Raw genomic sequence first — 18,948 nt, 5'->3', positions numbered from 1 at the left:
ATTCATTTTGATACCAGCAGAATTGTCAGGAGAGCAATACTCTAATCTGTATGTAACTATGTCATAATCATTGATACAGCATCATTTCCATGGTGATCATGTACTGTAAATGGCTTCTCCCATTTCCACTACAGTATTATGTAAGCGTGGGAGTCGCATGGAGACCAGATCTGTGATGTTCCAGTGTTGAGGATAGCAATAACATCCTAATGCTGCATTGTGTGTGAGCGTGTGTGTGTGTGTGTGTGTGTGTGTGTGTGTGAGAGAGAGAGAGAGAGAGAGAGAGAGAGAGAGAGAGAGAGAGAGAGAGAGAGAGAGAGAGAATCCCAAAAGTGCCAGTGTTTCCATGACAACATCTGCAGGGGGTGGCAGATCCCTAACAAATAGTTCACTTTCCTGCGGCAGCCTTGTGGTCACCGTGTCCGTAAGATGAGTGCTTCTGTCACAGGTGATTGTGCACACAAAGGCAGTACCGTCACGCTACTACGACATGCGTCACATGCCATGACACGTGCCAGTGTTTTCTCAAATTCACAGAGAATATTAAGAAGCGCTGTGACTCGAGGAGCAAGCTGCTCGTGCTGGCGTTATTCACAACTGGCTGTTATAGAAGCTCACGGAGCTTTTGAGTGCCAGAAAATGGTGCTAAGCCTAAAACACTGTAGGCTGAGCCAGATGTGCCATACTAAACATTTATATATATATATATATATATATATATATATATATATATATATATATATATATATATATATATATATATATATATATATATATATATATATATAGTCTAGAGTAAGACGTAAGACAAATGCATTGTTGCCTTTCTCTGTATGTCAATGATTTTAGATTAGCTCAGTTCATTTTTTAGACGTCTGTGGGGAAATACATGTTTTAAATTCACGCTTTCATATTATTTTTGTGTTGTTTTTACCTAATAGACTAAATATAAGTCCATCTGCCCAATGACGATAAAGCTGTTACTACTTTTCCCCCAAATATGCAAATGTATATTGTTCCGTTGTGCCCATTACAACTGAACTACAACATGATCTTATTAGACTAGTGTTAACCTTGTATTTTTAACATTATTTATCACAAAGCCCTTTTTCTGCACATCCTCCAATGTCTCTTCACAATGATTCATCCCAACTCTGACAGTAATAATAAAGGAACAAATAAACACACACGTCATTTAAGGACAGTTCTTTGCGCTGCTTGAACTCTCTGCAATGTAGAAACGATGTGTCTGTTTCGAGTGCAGCACATTCAAACTACACTCAAAATGGTCTTCCTTATTTCATTTGTGTGAGTCCGATAGCTACATCCAGGTAAGACCACACTGTAGACAACCCTAAGGAGAATTACATTTTACACATTGCATTTACTGACATATACCTACTCTCCTAAAGACGGGTACCTAACCTAACCTAAATTTGGTGGGAAAAAATATAGATTCCAATGATACAACACACATCCAGTCTTCAGCCTTCCATAACACCCCAGCACGCAGTAGCTTTGACACTGAAATAGTCTAACTCAAGTGCAAACACAACTGGGAATCTCCCGAGGCTCTGAGACTGCCTCAGCTCTACCGCCTAGGAAAACACCCAAGGTGAGATTGTAGTATTTACACCTACACAGAACCTGCTTTATCTGAGTTTTCTCGGCTTGAATATTTGATTTCACCTCGTCCCGCTGCACAACGCTGTCACTTCAAAAAGGAAACGGTCAGCAAAAACGAGACGTAAAATAGAGAGGAGTGTCAGTAAACTAAATTGTATCGGAACCAATTAAATTTACTCTGCATAATGTCAGTGAAAGTGTGGGACTTTATGAGCACCCATAAAACACTTACACTCCACATAGCACGGGGATTCATTCTTCCTAGTGAAAAAAAAATAAAACATCGTTGTACCCAAAACCTGCACACCCTGTGGCAGCGCCTCGCCTCACCGCAGCTGCAGGTGCAACAGCAGCACTCAAAGGTCGCTCAACAGGCAAACTGTAATTTTTCACATCTGATATTCCTGCTTATGTCTCTTGCAAAACCACCCAGCTGTGTAAATTTAACATGCCAGAATGGAGTCATCACCAACAGTGATGACTTGGAGCAATACTTTATGCATGACCGTTCACTCCCCTGCACATCCCTCCACAACTCATATTTAAATAAACTTTGCCACTTTACTTTACACTTGTCACCTTTACATACCACTTACATCCCACCTTGAAGTACCGCTGACCGTGCACTTTATTTGAACTCTAAAAGTATTTTAACTTTAATTTTCTATTTTCTATTTAATGTATTCTACTGTAGATTTAGATTTTTAGATTTAATTATGAATATGATTGCACTCTGTTTACTGTTAAATGTTTATTGTCTAAATGTTAAATGTATGTGAAAGCATGAATGGCAATACATGGTTCAGATTCTGATTCGGATGAAGCATGGTGTGCTTACACCTTCAACACACTTCCAAAGCGCCCCAAAATAATCGATTAGCCCGGGAATACACTTGTTTTTCTCCGTTTGGTAGCTGCAGACATCCTTTGAGACCGTTATTAAATGGTTAAATTGTGCTCTTGGGGATAATTATCTGCACCACCCTCTGACTGGGATGAGAGCATCTACACCATAATCATGAAAGCCAAACTGATGATCTTCTTCCTCTGACAAGGGAAGAATGTTTCACCTCAACTGCTGGTCTAATTCTATACAGCATCATCTCACTCCCTGTATCATGGTCTGGTTGTGCTGTGCCTCCTCCCACACTGAAGACAACAGAACTGAGACAAATCTCTGCCAGCTGTCCTCCATCTGAGACTTATACATGTATGTTGAGAAAAAAAATGTGGAAGAGCGTTCACTACTGACTGCCAGCTAAAATCAGTCTATTGTAAACCAGAACCACCTACAAGCTGAAAAGCTTTCTCTCAGCTCAAGCTGCCCCCATGTGCCTCTCCATCCTTTCTATCGATGGCACATGCTACCACATTGCTGTTTTGCCATAATATGATGTATACTCACTATTTGACTTAAGAAGTGTCTTCAAAATGAGTCTCATTTCATTTGCATTGTGTATAGTTTATGTATGTATTTTATATTGTTAAACACCTCGGTTCATCAGCAATGAAAACCACATCGTCAAATACAGCAGAATGATTAGAGGAGGGAAGGATTCACGAGAACTCATGTTTTTGGTAGAACATAGAGTTGAAAATGCGTACTATGTTTTACTTTAACTCCTTTATTCCTATTTTCATTTAAACACTTTAATTTGGGCACTATTTTGTCAATGCTCACTGATGTCTTGTGTCTGATTGCGAGCAACCATACGCTGCTTTACCTTGCCAAATGTAATAACGAGTACCTTGGTGTTCACACACACAAACACACACACACACACACACTTCTTTGTTTCAAATGTTTTTTTAAAGGAACACATTATAGAATCACTTTATAGGGATGAAAAGCCTTTGGCATGTTTTCTATTACCAACCGAACTATTCTGTTTATTTGACTTGGGGGCATCACTAAAGCTCAGTCTATAATTAGACATGAAATTTGCATTGTGGGATTGTGTAGGTAATCTATCATGACCACAGACAGGAAGTAGGCATTAGATTTCTAATCATTACATTATATGTGTGTAAGGGTGATAACCCCCAACTTTAGGCTGAAATATTTAAAAAAAAACATGATGCTTCTTGCATCCTTATGAACCAGTAATCACAAAATTACAGTTCTATTTACAACATTTAACCTTTTTGATGAATGGTCAGTACGATAGGAATGAATTAAGTATTACATTCGATTTGTCTACTTCTCTGGTGTTGACTGGACAACTGTAAAGTAAAACTCTGAAGTTAATGAAGGCAAGTTAGCCAAACCCATTTGGTGAATAAAGCTCTGTGTTGGAGAAGAGTTGTGTGACATCTTTTAATTACAATGCACTCCCACTGAAGCTCATACGGATCTGCACCTCGCTGTGAGTGGCTTCTCAAATTTGGAAATTCCCTCAACCTTTTAACAGAGTAAAAGTATTTTTTTCTTTGGACCCACCTCTGATGGAATGCAACAAAGAGGCTCAAACCACCACTGATTTGGCTCGGCATGTAGCGAGCACAGCAGGGTGCCAGTCTGGTCAGTCACGGCATCGCTTGTAGCCAAGATGATGAAAAGCAGAGCCACCAGGTGCCAACAAGTAAAGCTAACTGGCAGTATCTATGCTCCAGATACCCACCACTCCCACCTCAAAGGGAGGGGTCATGTGACCTCTGGTTCACACTGTTTACCTCAAATTCTGCCAAAATTGAAAACTAGTGTGTGTAATTAAAGGTTTTGAAACTGGAGGAAGCACCACTCACAAAAGGAAGACGATAACTGCATTTCCTTAGTTGACCCATCTAGCAGTAACTTAAGAGCACTTAGTAATTACCAGCTTACCATAATTACCCAGCATGCTGACTGGTAAGGCAATGTTTGGTTGAATATAGGCTCTTACCACAATTATAAAAAAGAGGATGAGAACCACACAATAAGAGGCATTGCTTCTTTTTGAATTGATAACTAACTGGAATGATCTGTTTTTTTTAAATGTGTGTTCAACAAAAAACAAACTTTAAACTACATTGTGATGCAGGACTCCATGTCAGCATTAGGACGCATGACAACACAGACAGCATCCTATTATCTGATCAGGTATAGCAGTAAGAGATAAAAATAAGACTCTCAGCCAATCACATGGCCCATCAAATTTGAAAGCTTTTCATGGCAACAGAATAGCAAGATGTTGAAACAAAGGACAAACGGAAGACAATGGGTGCATAAAACCGAACAAATCAAATGTATTATCTGTTCTGGCACCATGGCTGAACTAGTCGAGTCAGACTATTGGAATATCATGTGTCCTTGAAGTCACTCTGAGGTTAAACCGCAGACTCTTAGCTATCAAATCAGGGGTTTACATAAGATGAACTAAGTAGGAGATACAGCCCTGCAGTGTCCCCCTGTTATCAGAGATAATGTAGCTTAACTAGTGTAGTTTGAAGGGTGCGGCCCACAGACCTCAACTGACTCTGGGTATCTTCCCTGTTGATGCCCTGGCAATCCATTGCAGCCATCTTCACTTCCTACTTGTATGTTTTTTGTTTTTTTTTTGTCGTCAGTGGTCCTCTCGAAACTATACACATGTTTAGTTGAACCTCGGCTAGCTAAAACATCTCCTGTGTTGCTTTGGCTGAAGGTTAAGAATCAATTCTCTGTGGATAACCTATTGTGCAATGAGTTCTGCATTCATTTGAGTCTGAGCACTGTTTTCTGTATACTTCCATATTCACCCTGCTGGCTGCTGCCGTCAGAGATGAAATTATCAATGAACTCAAGTGAGATGACTCCACTGGACCGTTACATCACCTCCACTATGTTTGACAAATGAGGTGGCATGCCTTGGATTATGAGCCGCTTCTATTGTTTCCACACTATGATCTTTCCATCGCTCTGGTACAGGTCGATCTCTGTCCGTATCGCTGCAGGTTTTCTGGAGCACTCCATGCTGTAATTGAAGCTGGGCCTTTCTGAATTTTGCATCTTGTGGTGAACCTGTGCCGGTTTTACAGGTGTTGTCTTGTTCTGATGGTTGTCTCTGATACCTGACACATCCTGAGCTGTCTTCTTGATCTGTTCTGGGTTTTTTTCGCCAAACTTCCAGTTCCACTACACGTGGTCTTCGCGTCTCAAGCAGGTTGTTCACAGTTGCCAAAGTCAAAAGTGCATTCTTGCTTTTGTAAGGTTCCTTGTGGCGTTTTAGACCTCCAGTTGCGCTATATAGCTGTTTTCTACGTGAGAGGGTCCCAAAGACCCTTAAATTAAAGACAAATGCCGCCGCACAGAGGCAAAACAACACAATTGTGTCAATGACCTATACATTATTGACTGCATTGTGTACTCACAGTCAATTTACAAAATCTATTGCACAATCACAATCTGTTGCACAATGAACTGAACTGCGATTCAAACTGAAAATGAAGGCTCATATTTTCATGTTTGCATTTGCAATAACAACTTTAACATTGATAATAACCAGTGCAAAGCATTTTTAGACCCCCCCCCCCCACACACACACACACACACACACACACACACACACACACACACAAACACACACACACACACACGTCAACTTTATGTTATTGCCCTGGACGTTCTCTCACCCCTCACCCTAATCTATATCCCTAACCCTGATGTTGATCCGAAGCCTTTAGCCCTAAAAATGACACAACCTCTTTGTAAGTGACGTACATTTTTTTGTCAACTGGACGATTGTCCTTATCTTACAGCACTGTGCTTGTGTCCTTGTGTCCTTACAAGGATAGAGGTACACACAAATCTCAATCATATTTAAATAAACACAGACACAACTTCTCCAAACAGAGAATGAAAACATTGCATACACAAATCTTTATAATGCTGCTTTAATCAACAAGTCTGCAGGAGTTTTACTCCTACTGCGTGTCGAAACATGCTCGCACATTCACACCCACATGTGCCAGGCCACGTTCATACGTAATACCCAAAGTGCATGAATAAACCTAACCAGAACACACGCAGAAGGAGAGCAAAAAATTCCTCATACACATATTTAGGAGATTTCGAGCATGTTCGATGCAATCTGCATAGATGTAGAAGCAGACCTCCCCTAAGCCTGCCACAACGACTAGCAGACTTTAAAGCTAACATGCAAAACAGAGGCAGCAACAGCGAGATGGAAGGAGAAGAACGACACGACCGGAGAGGTGAATTTACCTACCACACACGGGCAGAGGGAAGGGAGCTTAGTGCGGCCCTTCATGAGCGAGAGACAGAGGATAAACAGCCTCCCAGACACCCGCAGTAGAGGAGGAGAGGGATGGGGAGAAAGAGAGAGAGAGATGGGAGACTGGGGAAGGGTAAGGGGAAATAAAAAAGAGGGAGGGGGAGAGAGGGAAGGGGAAGGGGGGGTGTCGTAGCAGACGAGGAGAGGGAGTTTTCCTGGAAGCCAGAGTTGTTGGTGTTGGACGTATCTTGATGGTAAAGGCAAGGGTCTGAATAGAGAGGACTGGCAGCCGGCTCCAGCCGTGACTCATAAAATATGTTTGTCACTGCTGGTGAGTGAGGGAGGGGAGAGAAGGAGACGTAGAGACGGAGAGTGAAGCTTCTATATTATTTTTCTTCGCTTTTTATATGAAGTAAACACGGAGGTGGGTTTCCATCAACGCTGCTCTTTGCTCCCTCTTTGACACACACATCGAGTAAAGGCTGAATGTCACGAGGATGATTTAAAATGAGAACAATTTTGACACAGATATCTCTGTTATGCAACCATTATATAATTACATATTTATCTGTTTGCAGCTTGTGTTTTAACTGTAGCCGCCATGTGTATTTGTGAGGTGTAGATTCACTTCATTGCCATCATCTACTGCTTACTTGTGAAGATGTGAATACACGTTATCGGCCATATTCATTAAACGTACTCCATTATGGACCCGTCAATTTTGATAATCAATAATTGCTCGTCATCTTTCAGGCGAACATTTGCTGGATCCATTTCATAAACGCAAGGATTCTCTCAGTTTTATTTTTAATTGTAAATTGAATGCCTGTGTCTGGCAAAACTTGAATTTGATGAACTTTGGGAAGGTGTGCAGATAAATGTATCAATATTTTGTCATATTCTGGAAAAAAAGAAATCTGTTTGGTGGAATTTACAAGGACGTTGCCCATTGGAGAAGAAGGGCCCAATTTCTTGTTTTAATGTCATATCTCATTGGATGGGGACCAAGTTATTGTTTTGCAAGTCACAAGTATTTGACCTCAAGTCCTGAGTCCTAAATCCTTTGAAATTAGTCCAAGCTCTTCACTAAATAGAACGCTATTTACGCCTCCTTCTTATATTTTGGACCCTCACGTTTTGTAAACTGTAATTCTTTTTTTTTTTAGCACCAAATAGTTTCTCTTTATGTGAACAAAATTGTCCTTGGTATGATTTTTTTTAAACTGCCGCTCAGTAATAACGTTAGCTCTTCATGGTTTTCTTCTGCAACAAGGTTGCCTATTGGATTGTTTCAAACAAAGTGGATCTGGGAATGAAAAACATTTCCTCACTTGATTTAGGAAATTAAAGAACATGAATAGATATTTTAATAACATTTTAATCTCCAGGCTTAGGGTAAAGTATCAATTACTCGTACTGTATGTCAAATGAAGATCAAACATTCTAAAGGTTATCATAGATTAGCCATACTAAATTAATCTTTCATGTATGTTTTATATTGCACTTCTTCACCTTGCCAGGGCACATCAGTCTGACAGAAGTAGTTGATTCATTTGACTAAACACCAATTAAGGATATCCAATGTTAATCTTCTACTACATATTGTGATAATATGTACTAATTGTATTCCTGTGGCCTCATCACAATGACACATGTAATTATGACTATAGGCTATTTGTTGTTTTATGGTAACTCTTTATCCAAAAGAGCCAAACAAAATATTTCCTGACTGGACGGCATAAGTCCATGAAGTGTTGATGCCAAATGTCAAAAAGAGTATTCAGAGTATTTTTTGGGGGACAAATACAAGTCTTTTTACAACATACAAGGATGCTAACCTTTCTATAATGGTTGAGGAATCAAAGCATCTCTTAAAGTGCATGTTTTTTTTGTCTTCTTTCACTGTTCAGCGAGTGGACTCGTTAGTGTAGAGACACTTGATCAATCTGTACATTTGATTTGTCCACGCCTCTCATCTATTCAATGTAGTTAGTATTCTGACACTAAATATAAATCTGCGTCTTCTCTCGTTCACAGTCGCGTAGTTGCAACATGACGAGTGTGATTGTGCGTAGTTTGTGCTCTCGCTCTCTCAGGCCCTGATTCTTTCTACTCCATGGCTGTATTAAGGGTGAAGCAGAGTTGAGCCAGGGAATAAACAGAGTAAATGCACCATGACCCCATTGGGCTGTTTTACAGTGGACTTCTGTCGGGTGATGGATGGGTTATGACACCTGCGGAGGTTAGGCCCAAAGCCCTCTGGACCTCAGCGACACACTGAGCTGCGGCTTCTGCATCAGCCTCACTGTCTGTGACTAAAGACAACTGGAGCACATCGTGACATTTCCATCTGGAATGAAGCCCGTGCTGTTAGAACAGTGTCAAACGCTGTGCAACCCGCGGATCCAGCCGCATAAAACCAAACATTAATTTTCTATTCTCCGCATTCATGAGCCTTCTCTGCTGCCGCCTACACAGAGGTCATCCTCCTACCTGCACACTGTGGGCTTCACATTATCAGCACCCTTCAATGGCAGGGCTCTCTCTCTCTCTCGCTCTCCCTATCTCTCTTTCCCTCTCTTCTCTCCCTCCCTTCCTCCTTTCATCTCTATTCTCTCCATGATGATACCCCTGCCATGTTGTCATGGCAACAATCGGGGCCTGATTGCTCGGTTGCTAGGCAACTGACATCACCTATAAGAGGAACACGAAGATACAAAAAGCCAGAGACAAACAAATCGCACAAATAATGTGTGCTTGTACATTACTGTGTGGAGTGTGAGCGCGTCATGTGTTTGAACTCTCGCTGTCATACGCTCACGTCAGGTTTTTCATTGAACTGTTCACTTTTTCTTCTGTCAGTACGAAAGCCACACGTGTAGGCGGCGAGCATGAGAAGGATATATTCCCAATATGACTGGTACTCCGGCCCGTCTTCTGCTCTTCGCCAAACAGGAGGTTGAAAGCCTCTGAATCCATGACCTTATTTTCATATGAGAACATCTGTGACAAGGGACCGCTCATGAATAACGGATACAGGATCCAACAATTTCCGATTAATTATGAGGAAAAAAATGCAAGGCCTTGACCTCAGTGGATGCAAACCATGTATGCACTCTAGCACACATAATGTATAGCCATGATGTGGCGTCCGCACATCCAGCTGTGTGCGTGGACACAAGGAGCTCTCATTTGACAGTTTCCCTCAACCAGATTGTCGTGGACTCCTGTGCTGTAGTTTAATAACATGCCACAAGGTGTCATCATGTGCTGTATTGAAAAATATAATCACACCACTGTAAGAAAAACTTGATCCCATTTGCAAGGCTAATGCAAGAGCTATTCATATCGATGATATCATCACTGCCATCCTTGTCGTTCTTGTTTCCATCATTTTTCTTCCACCCTTGTCTTCTCTACACTCATGCACATCCCAGACCCACCGCAGCACTCCACATTGACAAACACACTTTGATTACATAACATATGCTAGCCAGTTGACTTTTAGCTAAAATGGCTATATAGTATGGACATACAGGAGGCCCCGAGCAGTTGACCCTCCGTGACCTTGGCTACTTAATGAGCTCCACAGCACCTCTTCTATTGAATCTAGCCACATCTTTAAATGTACATCATAATAACTATTGATTCAGTTATTCTTATTCACACATACAATTGCTGCAACAATTTGTTCTTGTGCACATAAGTGTTAGAGCAGAGGAGCATACTCGTCAGCCACAGTCTTCCTCCTAGTCCTGCTCATGTTTCGCCATTAGCCTCTTCAGTCAATGTGAGACGACAAAGTCTCCAGCCCAAACAGGCCATGATGGATCTAATCTGTCACCTGTCATATGGTCAATTTCAAGACAGACAGCGATGCTGACAGCCAAAACACAGAAATTAGGCAGCAGAGCCTGTAAGCAGCGAGTGGGCTGTTTCAAGGAATATATAATTAAGATGAAAAGGAAATATTTTATATTTTTTCATTCAGTTTTTTTTACTAGAGAGGTGTGAGGTCCTTCGCTGTTTCCAATGTGCATATATCACCTTAAATTCATCAACAAAGTGATGATAAACCAGTGTGAACAAAGACAAGGGTGCTTAAGCCGTGATCTATGAAAAAAATGTGCGTTTTCATTTTATAGATGGAAAGATGAAATATTTCATGAAAAACACTAAAAAGTAATAAAGATACAGACGGAGCCGGTGGCCTCGCCACATTGTGGGATACTGAAATATCCATTAATAGTATCTAAGCATTCAAGGTGAGATTCAAAAGAAATGATTAAGCATTGCTCATCCTCTTGCTGGATGAGACTTGAGAGGCAAGGGAAGCAAAAGACGGCACAGATTGTGTTGTGTGCATTTGACAAAGAGAAGCTTTTAAAAGCTTCTTTTCTGATGGGGGTGGTGGGCATCATAAAGTACTTGAGAGGCGAGAGGTTAGCATTGCGTTGGCAACATGTTATCAAAGAGACTGATGAGCTTGGATGAGCCCAAATATGAAGTCAACGAAACAAGTTGAGTGATGGCCGTGTATATGTTATAAACAATGCAGTGATTCAACGTCCTGAGTTAAGACCACGAATAAAAGTTGCAAAACATCCACGAGTTAATTCCAGCAACAACACTCACAGTTGCAGCTGCTTGAATTCAGCAGTTGCAGTAGGAATTAGCATCATACAGCCAGCCTCTACCTCCTGTTTAATTAGACCTGACAAGTTTTCGAAGACATGCACTTGCACCCATTTCTTAGCTCGAGCAAGGCTGCAGTTTCACAGTGCAGAAGCCACTTGTGCTGGATGCTCTGCGGCTTGTGCGAGTTCCGTCTGATCATGTAGGTGTGTGGCTTTCTTTCGGGAAAGCGGTTGAACGTGTGGGTGCGTGGTGCAAAATATGTACTTAAAAAGACCAAACGAAACCGGAGATGACCACAGAGATTTGCAATATCTCTTCATGAGCACAAAAAGCAAGCTGTCATTTGAGCAGAGACGATGACGGAGAAGTCAAGAGGAAGAAGACAAAAAGAATCTACATACAAACTCATCTCTGCTATCTCCTCGCTTGTTGCTGTGTGTTTGTCGGACAATAGAGATCCTCGACACTGTGCAGTCGTGGCATCAGACCGGGGCAAGCCCTGCCTTGCTCACTGTGCCCTGGGAGCAACTTGGCAGGATCAGTGTCTCTGTGGCTGCATACAAAGGCCTCGTGGAAGCTTGTGCCCTTGAGCGGAGATCATATGAGCTCTCCACTGGATCACTAATCTTAACCCACAGCACACTGTACTGCATGTCACACTCGCGTAGAGACACGCATCACACGGCACCGTGAACGGACACTTGTTTAGATGAGCAGAATTGTGGACGAGCTGAAAGAATACCGAGCAGAGGGTTTAGCTTAACTCCATTTTGGAGACTCTTAGAACTGGAGCAAGATGCAGCAGCCATAAGCTTCTCATCCATGAATGCACGCACAAATTCATAAGATATAAATATTCATATATATTGAACCGTAAGAACAGCTGGCAGCACAAAATAATTACAAATGTGAGTACTAAAACCCTTACCGGGAAGAAGATGTCCATGTTGGAGCATGAAGCCATACATGATGCCAATAATGTGCACACGAAGCTGCTGACTTTGACTACATCTTGTCAAATGTATAATTTATTTGAAGGAGCACTAACTAGGGAAGCCTTGAAAGTGCTGAAGAGGAAGGCAGGAGGTAAGCTAGAGACAAGAGAGCAGGAAAGAGGAGAGTAAGCAAAAGGGGGAAGGAGGTAAAATGAGATAAAGGAAAGAGGAAGCTGGAAGAGAGGACTGAGTGAGTGAGGGATTACAGAGGTGAAGGATGTAGAGAGGACAAAAAAATGTGGAATTGGAAATATGAGAGCAGAGAAGTGGAACGGGGGTGACAACAGGAGAGGAGTGATAATCAAAGGAGTGTAAGACTAGCGAAGTAGGAGGAAGGCGGTTGAGAGTTAGCAGAAACATGCTGTGTGTCCTCCTTTCCACACAGGAGACACATTCCTTATTGCAATCATTTTCTATCAGACATCGTGATAGTGGCTCTCAGAGCTTAAATCTCTTTTACTGTGTACACTATCTTTGTTCTCGCCTCTCAAACATCAAATCGTCCTTCTCTGACTCAGTGCCAAACAGGGAGGGAGAGTCAAAGGTATTGTCAGGCTCGCAACCAAATATAAATCCTGTGACGTCTCCTCAAGCGGATATGCCTTAATACTCCAGTTCTTAATGTTATGTAATACTACTCCTGTATGATGCACAGCCATCCCAAGTAGCTATTTAATAATTTAGCTTCTTTTTTTTTTTTTTTACGGTTGCATATAACCATTATTTGCATTGTTTGATCCATAAAATGTCAAAAATATGTCAACATTTTGATTTGTGTTTCCCTACAATCCAAGATGATCAAGTTGTCCACCACTCAAAGGTAATTAGTTTACTGTCACTAACATGTATACTAAAGAAATTGGGATCAGATCATTTGACCTTTTTTTCTTGAAAAATTGCATGAATCGATTAATTGATAGTCAAAATAGTTCCTGATTAATTGAATAGTTAGCATCTAATCAATTCAATATTACAGCTCTAATTGTGTTCTAATGTTCTAAGTCTAATTCAATACTCAGGAAACATCAAATATATATATATATATATATATATATATATATATATATATATATATATATATATATATATATATATATATATATATATATAAATGACCAGGTAAGAAATTAAGCTTTGAGTGTTTGTGTCTCTTTTATAAACACGATGACATCGTAGGGGTTGACACAGAGTCATGGTTACATCTGAGGTTAACTCAACTTCAAGCTTCCCTATATTTTATCGAAGCCAAAGGTTGGACCTTGTCAGGGGTAAACACATTATAAAAGGAAAATAAATACTTGTCCAATTTTACCTTGATTGCCTTTAAGGACGTAACCATCCTATTAAAGTAATACTAACTTGAGCTTTGGACAAAGGGTCCTATCTTAAGTGCTCTTTATTTTTTTCTCACATAATTGGAGTAATTCTGCCTCTATTGCCATCAGAAGAGCTCCATTTATTACTATCTCATCAAACATTCAAGGTTCAGGTGAATTCCTGAATAAAAACAACACAACACAGTGGTCCTTTTGGTCAAAGGAGAAGCTCATACTGTGTTGTACTGTATTTCCTGAGCTGCTATTCTTCCAACTTGAAGCAGCCTTTAGCCCTGTGGTGCCTAACTGTTTGCAGTGTTATCAGATATTTGTCACTCGCTGACTGACTCTGGCTTCACCCACACACACACAGGAAAACTTTGTTACATTGGCCTGCACGGGGAGGCAACTTGTTCACATAACCTGTTCTGGTATGTGGGTGTCAGGGAATAGCTCACCCATCATCATCATCATCATCATCTACATGACGGCAAGCCATGCTCCTCACCTGCAATGCAGCCAAACTCCATTCAAGTTTAAAAACACATTTAAAGCAACTCGCCAGTTTTGGGCAAATCTGATCCACGATTTAAGTTGAATTTGTACACTGGAAAGACGAGCGAATCTCCAAAATAATATCAAGATTTGATTTGGCTTGTGTGTTTAAAGTCATGTAGCCACTGCAATGGAAATCCAACCAACCATCACATTGGTTGACAAAAGACCCACTTTGCCAATCAGTGCTTTACGCATTTTTGTGCTCTAACTTTCTCTTTTATAAACTGACCATCTGTCTCACAATCGCTTGGCAAATGTCCGGTTTTCTTTGCCAGCTTTACAGTAAGTCTTTTCTCACTTTGATTCTGGAACCGGTTTGCTGAAAGATCCACTGTGGTCTTTCACTGAGTGTTTTTTTCTCCGAGCTAACTCAGTGAGTCACACTCAAGGCCAATAAGATGCACGAGGGACTGATGTTCCAGGCTTACGGAGAGACACCTCGACATTCTCATTTTTTTTTTCTTTCTCAGAAAGCATTTGTTACACTGCATCATGATATAACGCAATTGTAGCACCAACAGTTTAGCTTACCAGCTTGAAAGTTAGCTCATTAGAAAGATGTGGAATTTAGTTTGTGCTTCCACTTTGTATCTATATGATAAAAACAGAAATTCATTTAACGTTCATGAATGCAAACACATTGTAAATGCTGTCGCTCTGCTCATCTGACTGTGCCTTTATATGTTTAACTGACCAATAATCTCTGTTGCCAAGGAAACTGAGAGGTTGATAAGCAAATTAATGTAACGTGCCACAGTTGAACACAAATGTTTGTAATAAATCAAAATCAATTCTACTCCACACACAGTTAGTCCAAGTTGAAATTTCAACTGATCCCCACCGTCACACAGCTGTGAGAGTTGCTGTGTGTGCACGCGCGTGTGTTTCTGTTTCCCACTTTTTGTCATCACTTCCTGCCAGAAACTGGTGCAGCTGCTTCAGTTTATTGTTCACCTGTTTTTGAATCTGTCCACCAGGGTTATTGCAGGTCTCAAGCAGATTTTAGCCGTCTGAACAAACCCCAGTGTGTGTCGGGAGTCCAGCTACATGAAAGCTCTTCAATTTTTAATATTTTTTTTGTATTAGCCAATTTCATGACACGGTCTGCCTCAATGGAGCGACGTGCTGACGCTGAGCACATGTGTATGATATAACACATCACTGGTATCCTGTGTGTAAGATGCAGATGTGTGCAGATGCACAGTGGGTTTAACGTGTGCCTCCAGTCGAGGTTACGAGAAAGCAGCTGAATTCACGAGTAGATTAGCATGCAGGATGCCCTCCCCATGGTCTCTCCCTGACATATTCTGCAGCTCCGGCATGACACAAAGCCCCGCACAAGCAAGTGAAGCACCGCTTCTCTCCCGCTTTTACTACATCCACACAGGTCAGCCGGCCACTGTTTATCCGCTCCCAAAGCATGACAGAGAAGGAGATGCAGAGAGAGTGGGAGAGTCACCCAGAGAGGGAAACATCAAAGAGTATGCTGTCTATACAACACTCAGGTAGCCCAGCTTACTCTAACGTTTTCCTGACATATTGCAAAGCTCCCAAAAAGATCACAACGACAGAAACATGTTTTATCTCTTGCAGAAGAAGAACACTTTGATAATTGAGAGATGACAGAACGACGAGTGCTTCCTTCTTCTTCGGTGTTCACATGCAGTTGGGGCACCTCTCACTCTTTCTCTCTCTCACACACACACACACACACACACACATAGAGCTTTACTGAGGAACAGCAGATAGCCTTACCTTTGTAGTCACAATGCAGAGGCAGTCCATGGTACTTAGAACAAAATATTGGGGTGTATCTCAACCCCCCCAACCCCCCACGACAGAGGGCTGAGACCCCACACCCCTCTCCCCAGCCTGCCCCACTCCTGCGCTCTCACTCTCGTCCTGCCTTTCCCCCCTTTTCTCTCCTTCCGTGAATCTGTTCTTTGACTAACTGAACCAGCGAGGGAAAGAGAGGATGGAGGGAGGGGGAAACATGAAAAGGGAGGGGGAGGGCCACAGGGAAATAGAGAGAGTGAGCAAAGAAAGAGAGGAGAGAGGGTGGTCTCGGAATTTAGTATGAGAGAGAGAAAGAGAGGAGAAAAGGGAAGGTGAGAGTATCTCCGCTCTTCTTTTTTTTAAGGCGAGAGAGAAGCGGCGGAAAAGAAAGAGAAAAGATGGGGTGAATATGAAAAGAGATGGAGGAAGGGGGGGATGGAGATGGAGAGCAGAGGTGGCGGGGATTAAAAAAAAGGGGGAGAGGGAGGTTCACACTGTGGAAAGAAAGGGAAAAAGAGAAACAGAGAAAAAGACAGCGAAACAGCAGAGGATGAAGAGGAAGAACTGAGGGAGGGGACAGTGAAGGAGAGAGAAAAGGAGAGGGAGAGTGGGTGAGTGAGTGAGTGAGTGTATGCATGTGTGTGTGTGTGTGTGTGTGTGTGTGTGTGTGTGTGTGTGTGTGTGTGTGTGTGTGTGAAGACAGAAGGAATTAGACCGAAAGAAAATGTGTTGAGGAGGAGAGTGTGAATTACATATGCATTACAGAAAAAGAAAACACGAAGCACCGTAAGATTGACTTAAAGAACACCAAATCCCACAAAGAAAAGCATTAACCGGAAGATGTGACGAGATTGGAAATGCACGGAGGTTTTTCTGCTTGTTGTAGCACTCTGCAGCTGTTGCCTTAGCAATGGTGCAGTTGTTGCCATGGCAATAGGGAGCCTTGTTGTCATATGGTCACTGTTGTAGTGCCGAGGACCGAGTGAGAAGTCTGCAGTGGATTTACACACCTGTGCGTATGTGTGTGTGCGTGTGTGTGTGTGTGTTTGTGTGTGTGTGTGTGTGTGTGCTAATTTAACATAATGATATATTTAGGGCAGAGTACCATGAAGGACAGTCATATTTAATTAAGCACTTACCAGAAATTACCTTGTAATGATTTTAACATTAGCAATCGTATGTCCACGTGATTCAACACACGTTGAAACATGAAACACATGACATGAAATTATTTACAATGATTGATTAGGTGATTTCCAGTGTTTTATCACCATGTTAACCATTTTGTTTAGCTTTAATAAAATGGTGTAAAATGTATGCACTCATCTCAGATGTACACTCTACCTTTAAGACAGTGGATCGTACCACTCAGGCTTGTGAAAGGGGGATGAGTGCTTCAGTGTCTTTGCATCATCAGTTCTATAATTGTACAAATCCACCCCTCACCCTACCTAATCCCCACTTTCCTGCTCCCCACAATGCTGGAGCAATGGTGCAGCATTAAAGCAATTCTAAATGATGAACACACATGTATTCCCCGGAGTGAAGAGTACAGCGTTTGATCGAATCGCACAGTGCAATACAGCAAACAGGCAGTTACTTCCGCATATGGCCACATCCTACAGATGGCCACGGTTATAAATACACTCACAGTCATGCTTACACTTGTGTCGAGCGCTGTAATTAAATGCAAGGGAGGGCTACCTTAATTATTCCACTTCCACTCAATTACATACCTGTTAGTCTACACTCAGATTAGTTTTCCTGGCCTCATCTTTTAACTAATATTGACCTGGTTAACTACAAACTGAATTCTAAAGAAACTAGACAGCATCTTAATGGGATATCCAGCAGGAATTGCAGCAGATGTAGTTTAAGCAATATTTCACTGTCATCATGTATCATTTAATAACGCCAACTATCCCATAATACCTTCTGACATCTCTATGTATTATACATTGAAAGACTAAAAGGACTTCAACTGAGTTTTTTTTGTAGAAGATTTATCTTTCAAGAGAGCGCATTTGTCTGTTGTTAATTATGAATAGAGAGAGAAGATAATGTGATAGCAATGAATCGGTGAACAGAATCTCTGAGAAGGTTAGTGTTTAAACTGTGATTGTTTTTCTTTCAAAGATATAAACAATGTAATAAACAACTGAAAGTCATGTTAACTATTTACAACATTGTTTTTGGAAAGGCAAGAAAGTCATGTATAAGAAGCTGAACAAACTGAATTTTACTTTAGTCGACCAGTTTCTCAAGACATATACAAAAAAGATTAAATAGTATTTCTTTGTTATTTCTTTGCTTATTTGCAGTGTAGACGAAAGTTAATTTTCTTACAGTCGCAGTCATAAGCCTTGAAATAGGAGTTTATTGTTCCTTCAAGTGGTAGTGCACCATTTAACGCTACATATGTCTACTACTTTTGTCTGTGTTTTTGCTTGAATATATATTTTAAAAGGATCCTAACGCAAAGAGGGAATTTAGTACTAAAAAGAAGAGGAAGACACTTATTTTGTCTGAGACTGAAGTTTCAGAACATAACTTTAGATAAACAAATATGCCTTTGCAAAGCAGGTCAGGCAATATGCTAGGGTGCGCCTGCAGAGCGGGCCTGCGTACGCAACCAATCATATGGCATGAAAGGAAAATGCATTCAGTCACTCTCTTACTTGCTCCCTCGCTCACTGCGGCCTACATGAAACTATCAGCTGCGGGATGAGTTCCCCGTTTTTTTATCACATACTCCACAGCTCGCTCACCGCCTAACAGCTAACTAGCTAACTAGCTTGCCAGCCTTGCATCTTCCAGCATCAAAACAGGAAGACGATGGTCAAGCCC

General features: G+C 41.3%; 1 protein-coding gene across 2 annotated transcripts in view; it reads right to left on the bottom strand.

Moving 5' to 3' along the window:
- The window catches only part of LOC137802097 (disks large homolog 4-like), a 58,153-nt gene extending 41,978 nt beyond the window's left edge, over positions 1-16,175 (bottom strand). The window contains exon 1 of one of the 2 annotated variants that reach the window (XM_068599681.1): positions 16,081-16,175. In XM_068599681.1, the coding sequence (XP_068455782.1) occupies positions 16,081-16,110 (30 nt within the window). In that variant the 5' untranslated portion in view covers positions 16,111-16,175. Of the gene's footprint in view, positions 1-6,812; positions 7,096-16,080 lie in introns of those variants that run through there. The other variant, XM_068599680.1, reaches the window with a different exon arrangement.
- Between the last annotated feature and the right edge of the window lie 2,773 nt (positions 16,176-18,948).

This window comes from Clinocottus analis, unplaced genomic scaffold (genome assembly GCF_023055335.1).
Source record: "Clinocottus analis isolate CAN_PGR_092001 unplaced genomic scaffold, fCliAna1.0.p SCAF_5, whole genome shotgun sequence".
In the NCBI taxonomy this organism is placed as follows: domain Eukaryota; kingdom Metazoa; phylum Chordata; class Actinopteri; order Perciformes; family Cottidae; genus Clinocottus; species Clinocottus analis.
This window is presented reverse-complemented; position numbering and strand designations above follow the sequence as displayed.